The 18,655-nt window shown below is 40.9% G+C and overlaps 3 protein-coding genes across 3 annotated transcripts in view; 2 read left to right on the forward strand and 1 right to left on the reverse strand.

Annotated features, from left to right (window-relative positions):
* abhd17b (abhydrolase domain containing 17B, depalmitoylase) overlaps nucleotides 1-10,777 on the reverse strand; it is a gene marked incomplete in the record, with an annotated part of 13,166 nt that extends 2,389 nt beyond the window's left edge. The window contains 2 exon segments of the mRNA XM_035658816.1: nucleotides 8,132-8,608; nucleotides 10,137-10,777. Of these exon segments, the coding sequence (XP_035514709.1) occupies nucleotides 8,132-8,598 (467 nt within the window).
* Nucleotides 10,778-11,048: 271 nt separating this feature from the next.
* cunh9orf85 (chromosome unknown C9orf85 homolog) lies at nucleotides 11,049-15,262 on the forward strand. The gene is made up of 4 exons (XM_035658818.1): nucleotides 11,049-11,256; nucleotides 11,587-11,693; nucleotides 12,628-12,741; nucleotides 13,314-15,262. The coding sequence occupies exons 1-4, from the start codon at nucleotides 11,155-11,157 to the stop codon at nucleotides 13,567-13,569; spliced, it is 579 nt and encodes a 192-aa protein (XP_035514711.1). The 5' UTR covers nucleotides 11,049-11,154; the 3' UTR covers nucleotides 13,570-15,262.
* Nucleotides 15,263-16,855: 1,593 nt separating this feature from the next.
* The window catches only part of gda (guanine deaminase), a 10,150-nt gene continuing 8,350 nt past the window's right edge, over nucleotides 16,856-18,655 (forward strand). The window contains exons 1-4 of the mRNA XM_035657714.1: nucleotides 16,856-17,193; nucleotides 17,803-17,891; nucleotides 18,122-18,293; nucleotides 18,533-18,620. Coding sequence (XP_035513607.1) covers nucleotides 17,065-17,193; nucleotides 17,803-17,891; nucleotides 18,122-18,293; nucleotides 18,533-18,620 — 478 coding nt within the window. The 5' untranslated portion in view covers nucleotides 16,856-17,064. The remainder of the gene's footprint in view (nucleotides 17,194-17,802; nucleotides 17,892-18,121; nucleotides 18,294-18,532; nucleotides 18,621-18,655) is intronic.

An 18,655-nucleotide genomic window follows, 5' to 3' on the forward strand; every position in this document is an offset into this window, starting at 1 on the left:
ACACAGTCTAGTTTGCAGACAGTCATTAGCAGGAATATAGGAACTGTTTATCGTCAGTGTGTTAGCTGGCCTTCATCAAGTATAAATAGGGGTGAAAATACTGGCAAGGCTTAGCGCAGGCTGGTGGGTGCTGTGGTGTTAACAGCACCATTAACTCTCAAGGTTGGCTGACCATGATACACACGATTCATGAACTGAAAGCTTATTTCCATTATACAACATAATGTGGCGGTTTAAGGGAGATAGTGAGGAGGAGGCCAAAATCTCAAGTCTTTGTACAAACTGTATAAAAAATGACACTGACCTTTCTAAGTGTCCGATTAGAGACTAGCGGCTTCTAAAAAAAAAAATCTGTCACAAACAGCTTTGTTTTACCATTTTCAAGTAAAGGCCATCTTCACACTCAGTTCAATCCTAATGATCGGTCATCAAAATAAAGCATAAATTACTGCTAATGAGAATCCACTTTGGTCCAGTCCGATTTGTGGACAGGCCATTTCTCAGAGCCTTGGGCGTTTTGACATTTAAGATAAAAAGTGTCATTACTGAAAACAAAAAGTACTAAATGTTTGCGGGAGGCCCAACCATGACCTACACTCCCGATGATGAGCATGGAAGGTAGAGTCCTGCTTTTGCCTGGTTCAGTGTTAATTTAATTAAATAATAACAGAGAGAAGGGTATTTTTGTATAGCAAGATTTAGTAAAATTAGTTTTTGTTGCAAGGCTCAAGCTCAGGTAACAGTCAACAAGACATATATACACATATACATCTATAATAGAGCTCGAGGGCAAGGGACTTAAGTAAAAATCATACAGATGGAAATGATCTAATAGCTAAATCTGGCGTAAATCCTGTCTTCTCATTTTCAGGTTAATGTTTATTGTGTACGGTCTTTGGTTAATGAGGACTAATAATTCAACCCACTCTTCGTTGTCGAGAGAAGTGAAGTAGATCTTGAAAGAAGGACAGACAAGTAACAGAACATGTTGAGCAATCGGAGAGATCACCGCCACTCTGTTGATTTTGGAATAGATGTTCAATATTAACTCCTCCCAGGAGACATGTAATGAGATTGTTTGATTGGGGGGGTTTGGTTGGTTGGTTGCTTACTTCTCTCACTCATAACTGTTCACAGGCAGCATCTGATCACAAGAAATGATGATTGGGTTTAATTAGACCTCATAACTCCAGCGTACTGCGGAACATTAAACAGCAGTGCCTGTAGGCCTGTCTTATTGTCACAACAGTCTGTTATTTGTTTACTGTTATGAATGTTTTTATCAGCGTAGTATCCCTTAAGTACATGTTTATCTGTCGTTATCTTTGACTTATCTCCTTTTCGTTATGCTGATCTAGTCAATGTTCTTTTGCCATATCAGGCCACTGAAGCCTGGCCAATCCCCATACTCATAAGAACTCACCACATGGATGTCAGTACAATATAAAGCTTATGCGATGTCAATACACAGAGGGTAAATTGAAACCATCTGACAGCTTAGTCATCAGGTGAGAGGATGTAGGACCATAAATGCAGCAAGGCTTTCCCCAGACCTAACTTGGCATGCTTGGCTTACAGCTTTACACCAACATCGTGTAAGCACGAGTGTTTTGCACTCACAAGGACACACAAATAAACAATGAATAATGCAAGGCTTGAACCTGTGACCTTCCACGTACAACAAGGTCACTCCAACCACTAACCCACCCTACTATCTTGGCACCGTTTGATGGACTGCTGTGGCTTTCGCTCACACATTCAGGAAAGGTCGCGCAGATCTGCAGCTGTGCTCGTGTTAAAACGCCACCACGATCCAGCCTTTGACCAGCCCGGATCCAGGCCAACGCTAGCCTACAATTTACTCCATTGCATTTCAGCTTGAATAGACCTCCCCAAGCCATAGCCAGCCCATGCTCCATGGTTACACCCCTCCCCCAGACCTTCATCAATTTAGTCTCCTGACACAAATCCAATCTATTATGCATCACATCCTCCCTCGTTCCCCTGTTCTGTCTCTCGCTCCCTCTTGGCTGCCCACCTCTTTTCCCCTCAAGACCAAAAATATTCTCAACCCGTAGCAGTCACTATGACTAATAGATATTTTAGGATATCCTGAACATATGTACAGGCATTTTTAACAGATTAGCGTACCATCTGCACTACAGCAGGGGGAGTCTTTAGTGAAGCGCTCCTATGATCTGTTATTACGCTTAGCATCTTTTTACTCATTTACTTCCATTGTATACTTGTCTTGAAAATAAACAGATGTTGAGATCTCCGTTTGTGGATCAATGCCTACATATTAAAAATAAATAAAAAGTGAATTAAACATGAAGATGCAAGGATAATAAGTATATAATCAGTATCATAACTTACTTGCGTAAGAGCTGTTCCTGTTGGCAATAAGGAGAGTCACATGAGCACTTGAGTACTTCACCCAACTGACGTAACGCACACATCAGCCTCTTTAAAGCCTAACCACAACAGATATTTCAAGTAAAGAAAACAATTCATAGACATGTTGGGCTGGCCCCTCTGTGTCAATGTTTGCGAGAAGTTCTCCACACTATCGAACGCTTAAAAAGACGGACGGTGTTTTGATTTGGATCAATAAAGTTCATTGACCAGGGAAGTGAGGTTTTTCCCCGTTTGTTTTCAATTGCCATGCTGTGGGAAGACCTCGGCCTGAAAGCTCATTGGAAATCGGTTGCTAGGCTACCACTCAATATTAGACTGGCGGGATTGACTGCTGGCCCGCCTCCATCTCAGAGGGAAAAGAAAATGATACAGTGCCATTCTGTCGTGGAAAACGCACGCACACACAAACACACAGAGAGAAAGTGGGCTGATCTGTCACTCTTTACTCAAACCCCACACTTTTTTTTTCTCCCTCATGCGGAGCAACAAATAGTACACCTGATACATTCTTCTATAAGTAGTCATTCTTAGTATGATAATGGAGGGAGTGCAAGTGTGTAAACCTCCTGACTCAAGCAATTACTGAGTCATCTGGCCCACTTCCTGCTCAGGTAAAAGGGAGTGCCTCATGTCCACCGTGGCTGAACAAAAGAACACGGATTTGGTGGTTAGACTGTTCGCAGTGTGACAGGTGGCTACCCTCGGTCCTATGACTGTGGAGCGAAGTGAACGCAGCCTACACAAGCGTGTCAACACTGGCGAGAAGCTGAATTTGCTGACTGCTGAATCATAAGCAAAAAAAAAAAAGATTGGATGACACAGAAAACAGTTGCAGAAAAGTATGGGATCTGGTGCGTTCAAAATGTCAAATAATCAGAAAAAAAAGAAGAAAAAAAAAAAAAAACGACACTGACAGTTACAAGAAGCACAGAAAGTGAAAGATTCGCTCGCTTCTTCAGTCTGATCTAACAAGAGAGACATGCACGAGGGATGTATGCAGCCGACTGATGTGAGGCCATGCAGAGAGGCCTTTTGATGTGATAAACACAATCTAGTTGATTCGTGTTCAGCAGGGTCAAAAGGCTCGGCTGTACCCTCTTTCTATCGCATAGACAGTCAATTATGAATCTGGCACAACCCTCAAACCATCAGACACACACAGCTGAGTCAAAAAGGCAGATAATATCAAACTAGGGGCCTCGCTGACACTAAGCTTTTAATATTCTACAATAAAAGGTTAGGCACGTACAAAAGCAGAAAGATATGCCAGACAAAAAAATGTGCGCAAGACTTCCATCATATTTTCTGTTAATAAATCCCTTTTAAGTTGTGCCCAGGAATGAGAATTGAAGTTCCACATTTGAATTCTGGTGATTAGCTAGCAACTAGGCCTACATAGTTGTGAAGAATCCTGTTGAGTGCCTGTTGCGCTGATAAAAAGCCAGGGGTTTGGAGGCTATAGCGCAGTATCACCAACCAAGAAAGTTTGATGCGTGGCAGCATAAGTAGCGAGTGTTGACAATCCTGACAGCCGGACCATTAACATAATATATACTGTAACTGGAGAGCAGCAGAGGTCTCACAGACAGAAAGAGTGACACTGACATGGCAATAAAGGAAGAGGAGATTGTTGCCAGTGAATGACGTAACCCAACCACAAAGTGTACTCGACGCTTGTCATTTGGTTAAGCCAAAAAAATATGCAAAATAGACTTATAAATAACCAACGAACTGTTTTGAATTGTCGATCTTTTTTGGTTTTTAAATGGAGAAGAGTAGCGTCCTGTGCAGGATGTCTTCGTGCCCAGCCCCAGAGTGCCCAATGTGTCTGTTTGTTAGTGTTAATAAAGCGTATGGATTGGTTTAAAAGGTGTATTCGAACATCACGCCCTACTCTTATCTTTGCATTTAAAGTGCCGTCTGTATTTTTCCAGCACATACAAATGAGGAGCTCTCCATATGGCTTTATTCAGACAGACATGCTTTGTTTTAAGCTCTCACTGCGGCATCAGTAGAATGGGGATCCAATAGAAATGTCATGACAAGTTAGAATAACAAATTTTGCCCGTCTCATCTGATCTTTCAGAGGTTTTTCCCTGATTAAACTATAAAGTCATGATACAGTGTCTGAGACTGATGTAGAGCTTATATCTGCTCTACCCTTTTTAAATAAACTGCTGATTAACATAATAGCACAGATTAGCTGATTATTAGCTGTCAATTAAATGAATATGCAACTATTTTGATAATTGATAAATTGTTTTGAGCCATATTTTTAAACAAAAATAGGCCAAATTCTCTAATTTCAGCTTCTCAAATGTGAATATTTTCTTGCTTTCGTTAGTCCTCTATGTCACTAACCAAAACAAGACATTTGAGGGCGTTACCTTGGGAAACAGTGATCAAAATGTTCTCCCTATTTTATGACATTTTATGAACCAAACAACTGATCAGTTAATCAAGAAAAATTAACAACAGATGAATCACTGATAAAAATAATCATTAGTTACAGCCCTAATTAACATCACATGCAGAAAAGTTGCCTTGTTACAGCTGTTACAAGCCCAGAGCCTTCAGTATGACTAGTTATTGCCACCCCATCTGATCAAGGTGGAAAAGTTTTGTTGGCTTACTCAAATTAGTAGAGCCAATGAGAATCTGAACTATGATCTCAGTGCTGGACAAGTTTAGATCACTGTGAAAGACGCACTGTCCATCTCTTAATCAAAATTCGTTATATGTAACAATATACATAAAAAGGTCTCATATTTTACACTTTCCTGGTGTTTTATTTGAAGTTTTGAGTACTAAAATCTTCACTTCTCCTCTCTCATGCTTCTCTCTGGATCTCTAGCAAGAACAGGGCGTTTTGTGTTGTGTTTGTCTTGCCAATATGAATGAGCCTCCCTTCTGATTGGCTGTTTTCTGAGTGACGCACAACCAGGCCAACCACATGTAATGGACTGTAGTCTACCCGGACGGCGCGTTTCTCTGTGGATTAAGAGCTTTCAATATACAATAATAACTTCAACATCATGCATCTCTACAGACGGTGAACAGAGCCTGGGCCACGCTGTGTGCAGTTATAAGTTACACCATGCAAATGTTTTTTTAGTATCTAAAACTATATAACTGAGCTTACATAAAAACAGAGCAGCCAACAGTTTTTGCATTCATGTCAAGAAGAGTGTGTTCTGCTTCGATGAGATTAAATGAAATTTCAAAGCTAATTTCTGCGCCGGTTTGGGAGCAGGAGATTTCTTACTGTGTCCAAAAATAAGAAAGTACGCTGGAAAATAATAAGGAGCCGAAACAACACAGCAGCAGTAAGTACTCCTTTCTCTTTCAAGAAAGAGAACGGGTTTCTTATTCTTCTTTTCGATCACATTCGAAAGCTTTGGTAAAACTGTGTGGGGCAAATTGAAAACGCAACTGAGAGAAAGGTTTCAACATTAAGCAGACTGAATGCGTTTGATTGCATACACAGCGTGTGGTCACCAGAAAAGCAGGTTCTTCTTCGCAGCAGTGGCCTATTTCCTGTATGTAGAACCTTTATGATCAAGAGTTTCCTGTTTAACTTGCCAGCTTCCTTATTCAAAGGCCCTTATTTACAGAAGGCCACTCCGTATCTTCTGTTTAATGGTAGATGGTGTAAAATGTAAAACAAGGGCTGAGAGAGATTCACAGCAAAAGTCAGCAGCTAAGAAACAGTAACATTTTGTTGCAAGTGGACTTACCAGTGGTTTCCATCAGCACTTCTCTGCAGTGCCAACACCCTCATTTACCTCAGAAAGAACATACACCCACATCACCATCACAGCACACAGGAGGAGCACTCAACACTAGAAGCCTAGTTTTTCTCTTTGCGGTTGATTTACACTGCTTTGGCTCTTCTCTTCCAGCCTTTTTTTTAGTTTTTTTCCGAGCCAATGTTCCCCATCTCCTCTCTTAGTCATTTGTTTGTCTTCCAGCAGGAAGTATACAAAAACAAAAAGGCCTACTGGGTGAACTTTTATTTCCCGCTCGTCCACATAAACAAAAATGCAAAAATGATGGACACATTATTTTCAGTCGCACACACAAACATTGTACACTCCTCCTCCACATCCTGGTCTCTATGAAAACAGGTGTGTGACTGTGTTCTTGTTTAAGCAGAGAAAACACATCTCTATTGTATGAATGTGTACAGTACAGGGCGGCAATTAAGTTATTTTCCTTATTGTTTAATGTATCAACTATTTCCTTTAGGCCTTATTTGTGAAAAAAAAGCACATCGCAATTACCCAAACCCCAAGCTGTAATATTTATATTGCTTACTTTGTCTGATCAACGGTCTAAAACCCAAAGACATTTAGTTTGCTATCATTGTTTGGAAGTTGAAACCAGCAAATGTTGGCCATTTTTTCTTGACCCCGAACAAATAATCGATAATCAAAACAGCTGCCAGTTAAATTTCGGTTACTGGACAATTCTATTACTCAACTTATTGCTTTAACTCTACACACGCGTATGCATTTAATGTTTGTTGGACCTCGATACAGAGGCAACAAACGTGGCCCCGCTCCAAAGCAGCCCCAGAGCCACAGACCACAATGTCTATAGTGTTGCATAAAGACAAAAGGAGGAGATGACGCCAGGGTTAAACAAAGATGGAAGGAAGTGGGGGACACGGGGTTTAAAAAAAACAGACTGATGACCACTGCGGCTCAGGTAGAACGGCGCCGTCTGTGTGAAGTGACTGAAGTTGAGAGAAGAGTCTAAGTAGTGGTAGACCATGTGGGGTTTCAGGTAGATAATTATTTATATTTAAACGCTCTACAAGGAGTCTTTAAACTGGTTGTCTCAATTTAAGACCGATGCCTCTATACGACCTACATAAACGTACAAGATCATCATTTATATATAGTTATTCTTAATGCTACCAACACCTGCAACCAGGTTGAATTCGGTCGGATTCCCCTCGAGGACGTCGAAACATTAACGCGACAATAAGATGATGAAAACTTAAATAAAAACTTCTTGTAGCTGCTTTAAATAAGCAATAGTTGTCTGCATACAGTCTCTGTTTGTCATATCATTTCTTACCTGCTTTATGAAAAAGGGGGGGGAAAAAAAGTTTCATCATCATTATAAAGCTATGGTTTCATGCAGACCTCATCAACAAAAAGCCCTGAAGCAGAAGGAGCACGTTTCATCAGCTGGAAAAGCACAGATACGGACTGCAAATCGACAGAGGTCGAATATCGGCCAATAAATATCAGTCTATTCATAGCCCGCAGAGCAAAAAGATGCAGCAGAGCGCCCACTCACACCTACATATGGCTGGGCAGCATAATCATAGAAAACACGGTCCTTATTATCGCCTACAAGAACATCATGTCATCCCTACTAAACCATTCCTCATCAACTCCACCCATGGTTTTATCAGGCCCGGTCTCCCTCCACCCAGCGCCTTCTGGAGACTCCTCACATCTTCAACTCAACTTTTCATCTCTTTATGTCACAAAGTTTTAAAGCATTCATGGGGCTTAACTCACCCGTCTCCTAACATCTGTCAAGACTCTTCTGCACTGCCATTTAGGGTCTGTGTGCTATACTGATGCATTTATCGCTGCTAATCAATCGCTGCGTCCTTTCTCTACAGGCTGTGCCAACATCTGTGCAGAGGTTCTCCCCTATCCCCTCATCCATCATCATCATCATCTCTCCTTACCGTGACCGCAGCGCCTGCCAGGCAGCGTCTACATCGGCGTACAAGTTCTTCTCCGAGGGTTTCCCAGAACTGGCTCCGTAACCCGAGTAGTCGTAGGAGAAGACGTTGCAGTTGATGCGCGAACCCAGGCCAATGTAGAAGCTGCTCATCTGACCCAAGTCCACTGCGTTTCCATGGGAGAATAATAGTGTGTATCGGGCGCTGGGCGAGCAGCGGACAAACATGCAGGCAATGCGGTTTCCTCTCGAGGTGCGTGTCATGAAACACTCGATGGCGTCCTTCTCGCGGGACGAGTACTGCCAGTCGGCGCGCTCAGAGAGGTGCAGAGTCCACCGGCTGCCACTGTCATCAGACATGAGGCTGTATGTGGGCTCTGGGGGCAGGAAGGCCAGCTTAGAGGCGATCTTGCTGGGGCACGGTGGACAGCAGAACAGGCAACATAGCTCGCTGAGGGATAAGTGGTTCATCCTCAAAACTCTGTGACAGAGAGAGGGACGATAGAAATAGAAACAAGTACATTTCATCGGTAGATTAGATTAGTAAGAATTGTCTTTGAGAGGATAAGAACGAGAGAAAGAACAGATATAACCTTAGACAGCAGCTGGGCTCTGTCAAAGAACTAAAAAGGCTCATTTGCCACTGCATCCCCTGCAGATTGATCACAAGGAAAACACCACAAGAGCAAATTCGTGCCACAGAAACTACTGAATGATGCTTTCTCCAAGAATATAAACACTTATCTTTGTTAAGTGGAAAAGCATGGGGTTTCCGTGACCGGGGGCTGAAGCCAGGCTGCTGTCCTTTTTTTTTTATACACACACTATCAATTCTCTTCTACAGAATACATGACTCTCTTCAGCCAGCATCATAAAAAAATAAATAAAAAGAGGCCTGACTGTGATTGGCTCCACAACCACTCAGACAGTATTGACTTAAAAGGCTTTCTTGTTTCGCCCTGCACCTGGACCCTCACCTAAGGCTACCTTTTAGATATCCAGGTGCTTTTGAGAGATGGGGGGGGGGCTTTTTTTGTAATTTGACTCTGCATAACTACACATGCCCTTTTGAATAGGCTGAAGCAGATCAGTGTGTGGATTGTATTTCCAAAGAAGATGCTACAAGTAAGAAATGACACCGTTGTTTGTTGTCTTTGCAACTGGAAATCCTCCAACATGCCAACCTATCAATGATGACAGGTTGGTATGTTGGTATGTTGGTAACTCCTGGTGACGCTGCAGAATATGCTGCAAATGTTGCCCATCTCGTCCACACAAGAAGCTACAGATTGGCTGTAGGCTTCTTGGTGGCTTTCTTTGCCAGTACTCTTCTTGCACGCTCAATTTTCTACGATGGCTTTAGCAGATTTACAGCTTTTATTTTACAGTTGTCCATATTTGAGTCTGGGGAACCGTCTTGGAGTCTTTGGAATTGGTATTTTTCCAACAACCTTGTAATGGATTTGTTGGATCTTCCATATCCATGTGTACTGAAGCTCAATATCACTTCTTGATTACACACATGTGACTTCAGCTCAACTTAATTACCTGTAGCCACTTCTTTAAAGAATTGGCTGTACCAGAGATTGTTTAGAGTGAATACTTTTTTATAAGCACTTGTAATCTATGAATACTTCTGCTGCTGCTGCAAGATGCTGTGGCATCCAAAAGGAGCAGGCAGCAGCAAAATACACAGTGGAGGATATTTGCTTCCCATATTTCCTCCCCCAAAATAGTCCTTGGTCTCCAGCTAAAGGAGCCAGAATGGAGCCCCACAGCGATTTACTGTAAAATGGTGGTGGAGGCAGCAATGTGTTCAGTGAGATTACAACGACTCTGGGCTGGTTTGTGGAGGCTTAATATCCAGTTGCCACATACACACACACACACACACACACACACACTTTATTGTCAAGTGTGATGGGCCAATTAGTCAGCAACACTAAGCATGCAAATGTGCGTGTGTTTCCCTCATTAACACAGAGCGGGTGAAGTGATCCCAACATTACCTGGACGGCGGCCGGACGCTTGTTGTGTTTTTCTTTCTATTTTGAGAGGTTGACAGTATTGACCAACGTCGCAGTAGTCAGGTGTTATCTTCGCAACCGAGCTACTACCCAACTAATTTATCTTCTTCTCGACGCCAGGAGATTGACAAGGTTATCCTCGGCCAGATTAGCCTCTGTTCCGTGTCCTATTTGTTGGCGATGTCACCGTTGAGTGTGAATATCCCTCTGGGCACCACAGCTCCGAGTTCGTCCTCCCGGTCCAGACACCCTCCGAGCAGACTGCCGTTTCTTCCTCCGCTCGGTGTTCTCAACATATGGTCCTAAATGATAACGAGATCGATTCATTCAAAACGTTCAAGTCTATACAGCTCAGCAGCGACATGGGTGACTCCAATAAAGGTCTGAAATCAACTAAATTCGTGTCACGCGTCCGCGGTGATTTGTCAGACAGTTCGCGGCAGTATCACTTGGCTCCGAAACATCACCGCCTTCGTTGTGAATTTCACTCCGCCTGTTATCTCCCAGGGAAGGATAGGTCGTGATTGACAGCTGTGCGGACCAATAGCAAAGAGGTTGAGGAAGCCGTGCCCACCAATGGCACAGCGCGTGGCTAATTGTGGGCGGTCCCTGGCGACGCCGCAGCGTGATGAGCGAATGTTTTGATTGACGTTTTGGAGAACCAACCAGAGATTACTATTGCGCGGCACCGACCAATCAGCACCGAGAAAGGGGTTTCAAACGGTCAGTCAGGTGACGTCATTGGCGTTTAACTATTTTATTAAGCGTATTTATTTTTTTTAAATCGTGCTTGTTTGGAAATTCGTTTTATTCTAACAAACAGCTTACTGTCTTCGTTTATTTTAAACACTTTAAAAAAAATCTGGTTTTGACCTCAATGACGTTTCATGACGTGCTCGTACTTCTTCCGGGTTAGGGCTCTCTCTCGCTCTCTCCGGCGTGGTGTTTGGATTTGTGTGCCCTCTCAACATGTGTAAGTAAAAAACAAGTGGAAAAGAAGATGAGTTCTCAGAAAGGCAACGTGTCTCGGTCCAGAGCCCAGAAGCATCAGAACAGCGCTGCGTTCAAAAACGACAAGTACGGAGCGACTGTACAAGTGAAGGTGTGTGAACCTCGGAGTGATAGGTGATGTGTACCCTGCATGGTACTGAGCTCAACTAAAGGCACTTTAAACGTTTGCATTCACATTGTTGTAGAGTTCACAATAGGCTTATTTTTGTCTGCCAGTAGCTGAAATGACATTGTTGTAGTATTGTTTAGAAATTGTCTATAAAAATAAAATATTTTGATTGTTTGTTTAAGAAATCTTCTGTCATTGTTGTCAGTAATGATGCATGTGCTATAAATCCTGTCTTTTTCTCTGCTGGTTTGTCAAAGCAATGTTCTGACATTATTATTTGAACATTTCCACCATGTGTTTGCTTTATTGTAGAAAGCTAAATCAAAGACCCACGATGGGCTCTGTCAACACTGTAAGGGTGTTCTTGAGTGGAAAGTGAAGTACAACAAATACAAGTCACTTACACAGCCTCGAAAATGGTGAGTACACTATCAGCACTGCTACAACTGCTCATGACTGCTCACATCTCATCTGATCTGTCAACAGTAAACAAGCATGTAATTGTTGCACAAACAAGATAATCAACATGGATTATGATTATACTTATCAGTTAGATCATCTGTGTACTCATTTATGAACAGAAACACACTAAGAATTGCTTAATTTCCCCATTATACTGTTATAAAATCATTATGGAGGGATTTTTGGCTTCTGGTCAGGCTACATCAGAAATGTTAATGTCCTCCCTCCACTCGAAACTGTTTTTCTTCTTGTTCTACCGTGTGATGTTTGAGCTTCACAGTGCAGAATGATGTATGTGCAGAGTGCCGACAGAAGGATGTATTCAGATTCACCATTTCATTGAAAATCACATTGACATCACAAATCATTTTGAAGTCAATCCTGGTCCAGTATGCGACTTAAGTTTAAGTGTGATGTAGAAGCGTTAAGCCACCAGTGCTCATACACTGAGAATGTGATGTGTGAAATAGGAGACATCTTGTGTCCAGCTGGAAAACTTAACAAATGAACAAAATGATCATATTCATATATTTTTGAATTTTAAATTATTGTTCCAAGCAGATTATTGTTTTAATATATGTCTGGAGGGGAATCCCAGATAAAAGGAGCCACTGGAAATCTAAACCACACTTACACATACATGCTTGTAGCAAACCAGGTGGCAAGTACAATGCAAGGGACACTGGGACATTTTGTTTTGTTGTTGCCGTCCTGCATATGTCCAGCTATGTCCTGCTTGCATGAGTCAGACTCGCACAGTCTTGTATGCGTTGTAAAGTGTTGTGTTTTGGATGTGTCATTCATGTTTTAATTTTGGGGAGGGAACAAAAGACGAGAGGACCGCAGTGTGAAAACCGATGACATTTGTGTATGTTTGTTTGCTTCTTTCAGCGTCAAGTGTTCTCAGAAGACTGTGAAGGATGCGTATCACATCATTTGTAAGCCATGTTCCCTTCAGCTAGAGATCTGCTGCAAGTGTGGGAAGAAAGAAGATATCGTTATTCCGTGAGTGATCCTTTATTATTTATTAAGAGTGTTTGTGTGTGCAGATTCATACATACATAATACATAAAATACTATTGAGAAAATCTATCCCTATTTAATGTAGCCAATTTCATGTTTCATTTTTCTTGCCCACTTTACCATCAGTGACTCATAAAGAAGCCATTAATATCACGTGTCCTCTCATCGTATATGAATTAAATGACTGTAAGAAATGTGGTGCATGTTTTCTGTACTTGGAAGCAGGATAAAATCTTTTTATGAAGTCAATCTTTGTATTTTTCATCACTGTTAATCACATACAGTAAATCCTGCTGCAAGTCTGCCATCTTGTGGACAATGAGACACATTACAACTGTTTCTTAGAAATCGCTGAACTCATTCTGTGAAAGGCATTACATGAAGATGCTGTCAAACTGTTTTCATTAAAAATCTTGTCATCCATTTATTCCCATACACATTTCACATATTTGTTTGTTTACATTGTGACATTAAAAAAAGTCTGAGGGATTGTTCCCTTTTAAGAGGACAATAAACATAGCATAGCCTCATTTTGTTTTTCTCTCACGGTGTAGAGTAAACTCAGAGGTGGACGATAAAGAGCAAGAAGAAGATGGTGAACAGAAAAAGAAAGGACGTGGACGAGGGAAGAAGGACATGGATGGCTTGGACAGTGATGATGATGATGATGATGATTATGATGATGATGATGATGACTTAAATGACCTCAGAGATAGTGATGATGATACGGGAGAGGATTCAGAACCAAAGAAGACACAGGACAAGTCCGATGTCCTCCCAGATGTTTCCCGAGTCAGCTTTAAAGACTAAAGACAGTTACAGGGTTCTTGTGGGCTTTTTTTTAACTTCACATACATACAAAACAAGTTTTCCAATCAAGTACAGTATGAAGAAGTTGAGAAGACAAAAGCTACCTGATGATTCAGGAATATTTTTGATGACATTTCATTTTTTATTTAAAGGGCCTTATATACCATGAATGAAGGTGAATGGGCTGTACAATGTACTGGAAACCCTGTATCTCCATATTTTGTTTCGTTTCATGACTCTGCTTGACCTGAATGGAATGGGACCTTAAATAGTATAATTAACAATCCCTGTGTTTACCCTACTAATTCATGTCAAAATGGTTGCTGTGTTTATTTCACAATAACCTAATAGTGGCCTTGAAGTATCAGCAGCACTAAAAGCAGAAGTAGAGGCGTTGGCAGGGTATCAGGAACTGACTGAAATGTTAACCGTCATGCATATGCCCAGCTATAACTAATGCAGTCTAATAGCACAGTCCTGCAATAAATCCTACATTTACAGAGGTTGTGATCGGTTTTTATTGTTGAGAGGTGTTTATTTAACTTTTGATACTTTTGGAGGCTGTAGTTTAGGATTCTGTTGAATTGTGTTATAAAGAGAAGTGTTTCTAATATTTTGGCCTCTGCTTTTATCTAAAGAGCGAGCTGGTCCTCTCCTTCAAAAGCTGCCATGTTGAACTGCCATGTTTCTACAGTAGCACTGGTTCTAGATAGGACACTGTAGCTTCTCCTTTTTTGGAAGGCTGAGCCGTATTCAAATTATTCACTCTGTTTTGGCCTTGTCTAGCACGTAGACTTTTATCTTCCCCTCTAGAGTAAAAAATAAATAAAAAATATATAATTGCTTTCCTTTAAAATGATTTATAAATGTGCAATCTGCACATTTTAAAATGGGGTTTGCCCATCACCGTTCCTTTTCATTTAAACTTTAAAGTTTAAATAAAGTATAGATCACCTTTAAATGCACACACTTTGTTGCTGCAATTTTTTCCACACAATATACTCAACATACTATTGTATACCACATAGGGACAGTTCTGATGGTGGTGCTGTTGACATCCAAAACTTTAAAAGATCAATAAAAACTGCTCCAACTTTTCAACTTTCACTAGAATCTGTCAAAAATAATTAAAACTTTCCAAGAAAGGCTGCAACAAGTTTTTTTTTCTGTAGGATGCTAAAGCAGTCATGTTCTCATTTTTTAAATTATTTTTAGCTGCCTTTCACATTTCCCTTCCTCGAGTAACCTGCAGTTACACTGAAAAGTTGATGTCACCAAGAGAGCGTGTGTTTTCATTCATCATGTGAGGCTGATAAATTTAAAAGAATGTGGCAATATTTCATACTTTACTTCCTTGTTAGAAAGTATGGGATGCTATGACATGGATGGAATCACTGAGCTCATAGGATTCCCTATAGTGCTTAATATATTTCTCACATGGCTTTGTTCTGCTTATACACTCGTGACTTAAAGTTCTGTCGTAACTATGGATACTGAACTATCTGAGTAACTGCTGTTAAACCTTCAGTCTAGACTAACGCAGTAATAACGAAACCCAGCGCTGTTTATGTTTGCCATATTAAGTGACATCATATTGTATATCACTCAGTTGCAAGTTACAACTAATGCAGTCTAATACAACAGCCCTGTAATAAATCCATGAGGGTTGTGATGTTCAGTTTTTCTGGTGCTGCCAAGTTGCAATGCTGGTGTTTCTAATATTTTATCCATACTCATTGTACTGCACTCCACACCTTGCAGATCTGCACATTTTGCCATATGTTACTGTATATTGTTCAGCACCCTGTCTGGGTGGTGTTATCTGCCATAATGGGCATCATCTGTCATTCATCTTCATTATACTTCTCACTGTGGGGTGTGTGAGCTACGCATTGAGTACTTGGTTGAACATACATATATGCGTTTCGGAAAATTATGAACCCCTTAAACATGAATCAGAAAGTGGTCAAAGACAATATAAAAAGTGAAATGAAGGGGAGAAAAGTGGTTTCTCATTCACCAGCTGTGATTCGCAGAGAAACTGCTCTCTGTTCCCTGGTAAATCACCATGTTAAAGAAAGAAAACAAAAATGTTCTATCCAGAAAGAAGGAATGTTTGACATGGTAAGGCAAGATAAATGTCAATTGTGCCTGTGGGGGTATTAAAGCTACAATATCCCCTTTTTATTACCCTCATCATACTATAAATTGGCCTGTTCTTACCACACTATTACTACACTACCAAAATTTTAACTTAACATTAGCAAAACATTTGAACTGTTATTACCAATATATTAACTAGATTTTATCTCTTTATTTCCGTAATAACTTTGTTCATAATTAAGTTGAAATATAAAATGCTGTGGAAACATGTTTAATATGAGGAAACGTCTCAAACACTGTGGCAAAGTATAGGCTACCAAACAAGGGTAAAATATACTGACAAAGAGGAACAAAAAGTTACCCAACAGTGGTATGAAGATGTATATTTGCTGACTGGCACATGACAGACGGGCCAAATTTTTAGAAGAAGAATTCAAGTTCACAGTCAAGAGGAAATGTTCATATTATTTTGTGCACCCACTTGTATGTTTGGACTTAGATCTGCTGCTGTCACTCTTCAAAGACAGATGGTACAGAAGGTCCTCTTTCAAGGGATCCATATATAGCTTCTGCAGCTTACCAGGAACCAGTGTGGAAGCTAGATAGATAGATAGATAGATAGATAGATAGATAGATAGATATCCAAACTTAGATCTATTCATTATCTCTTTACCAGTGATATATCTTATTGTCATACCCTACTGAGGTATTGTCTTCCAAGATGACAACAACCAATGTTTATGATGAGGAGAGAGGAAAACAAAAAACTTGCATTAGTGACAGATGACCTAATTATTGAGAGATTCTGCCCACCAGTGCAGAGACTGAGCTGTTAGGTTCATTCATTTCAGGGATACACTCATCATTCTTTAAAAAAATAAAAATAAAAACTGACGTGGAGACGGATATTTTGCACAAACAACGTATCACTATATAAAATTGCGCAGGAGAATTGGACAATCAAGTGTCGTGTTTTTTTTCTACATTTGTCCAGATGTTAGCCTGTTTGGTCACTGTGGTGAATTATTAACCGACACAGTCCAAAGGCGCGTACAGTGAGTGAGTGCTGTACCTGATTGATATCGATCGCCATGTGGAATCAATTGTAAAAGAAAAACCAAACTGAAAACGTCTTCTGTAGCTGAGTGACTCATTCTTTGGGAGACTATGTGACTAGTTTCTAGTTATACCATAACAACTTGACGATAGGCCAGATAACAACACACACATACACACCCTATCTGCTCATTGGCTGCAGATTGTCTTCGCAGTCAGGTGGAGTCGTGCGTCCTCGTGCGTCCTGGTGATCAGAGGTCTCCGAGGACAAAACCCCGGTGCGCTGTTGCTGCTGCAAGTATCTCACAGCTCGACGCCGACTGATCTATTGAAGGGATGGCGAACTCTAACAGACCTACTACCGACATTAGGCACGTCTACAGGGGAACATTTGTCCACTCGACACAGCAAGCACCGCTGCAGATCCTGGAAGATGCGCTCCTGGGAGTGGATACAGAAGGAAAGGTTTGTCAGATTATGAAATAGCTGAAACAGTTTTTGGTCGGATTTAGGAGTGATTAAAAAAAACTTCACCATGTATGGTTTGGAAAACAGAACTGCGAGCTCATACGTCGACATATGCGTTTATTTATGAATTGATAATTATCTATATCTGCTCCTAAACATTGCGCAAAAACGTTACATTTGGGACACATTGGTATAAAAAGACGTCTTCCAAATGGATAAAGCGTAAATCTGTTACACAATAACGTAATTGTCTCCTACAGTGAGCCGTTGCTGAGCAACTTTAACAATTTGGCCCACAGTAAGCTCTCATGCACAAAAACCTTAATGACTGAAGTATCCTCTTCAAATGCATCGTGTGATTACAATTCATACGACGTACTTAAACCATCCGGAGAAAGAATACAGCATGTGGACAACTAGGTTATCAAGGAGGTGAATCATAGAGCTATGGCAAGCATATTTTTTTTAATTACAGAAATTGTTGATTTAAAAGCTAAATGTGAGCCAAAGCCTACACAGTAGCTTTAAGATGTTTTATGCCATCCCACCTTGCAAACATTTTTTTGTACTTTATTCCAATAACTCTAATTTCTATTCTGCCATCAGATTGCCTTCATTGGGAAGGGCACAGAGTTTGACAGACTGTCTCAGACTTTTGGATTCAGTCCGCCTGAAATTACTCAACTTGAACAACAGTAAGTCAAATATGGAAATGAATGAACATTTTGAATTACATGACCTTACTGAGTCAGAGAGTCACTGTGTTTGGGTGAAGTTGCAGATGGGAACACAAACTCTTCTGCATCAGTAATTATATTTATTGAACCCCTTGAATCTAAAACATGACATGCATCAATGCATCATATCTTGCATAGGCCATAAAAACAGTACTGTATGTCTGAACCATTTTCATGTTTTGCTTCAGTGAGTTCTTCATGCCGGGTATGGTGGACACCCACATCCATGCATCCCAGTACAGCTACGCCGGCACAGCCCTGGACATGCCCTTACTGCAGTGGCTCAATACCTACACCTTTCCTGTTGAGTCACGCTTCAAGGACTTAGGGTTTGCCCACAGAGTCTACACCCAAGTAGTGGTGAGTTTGTTTGCTAGCTTCGTGAAATAAGTGGTCATTAAAATTCAGCCACTGGTTGTCCCTCTGTGACACACTACCAGTATGTTTGATGGGTTTTACTTGATGTCCCCTCTATTGTCACACAGCTGTGTGATTTGAGAAGGGTGTGAACGTTTAAGTGGCTTAACAACGTAAAGAAAAGAGAAAAAAATGTTTGAAATGTAGTTTTAATCCTGTAATATGATCCCTGTGCTTTACAGAAAAGGACTTTGAGAAACGGAACAACCACTGCATGTTACTTTGCTACCATACATACAGATGCCTCTCTCCTGTTGGGCCAGATTGCAAGTAAGATGTCCTACACTCAAACACACACACACACA

Source organism: Morone saxatilis, unplaced genomic scaffold, assembly GCF_004916995.1.
Source record: "Morone saxatilis isolate NCDOM2014 unplaced genomic scaffold, NCSU_SB_2.0 Contig16, whole genome shotgun sequence".
NCBI classification, from domain to species: Eukaryota; Metazoa; Chordata; class Actinopteri; family Moronidae; genus Morone; species Morone saxatilis.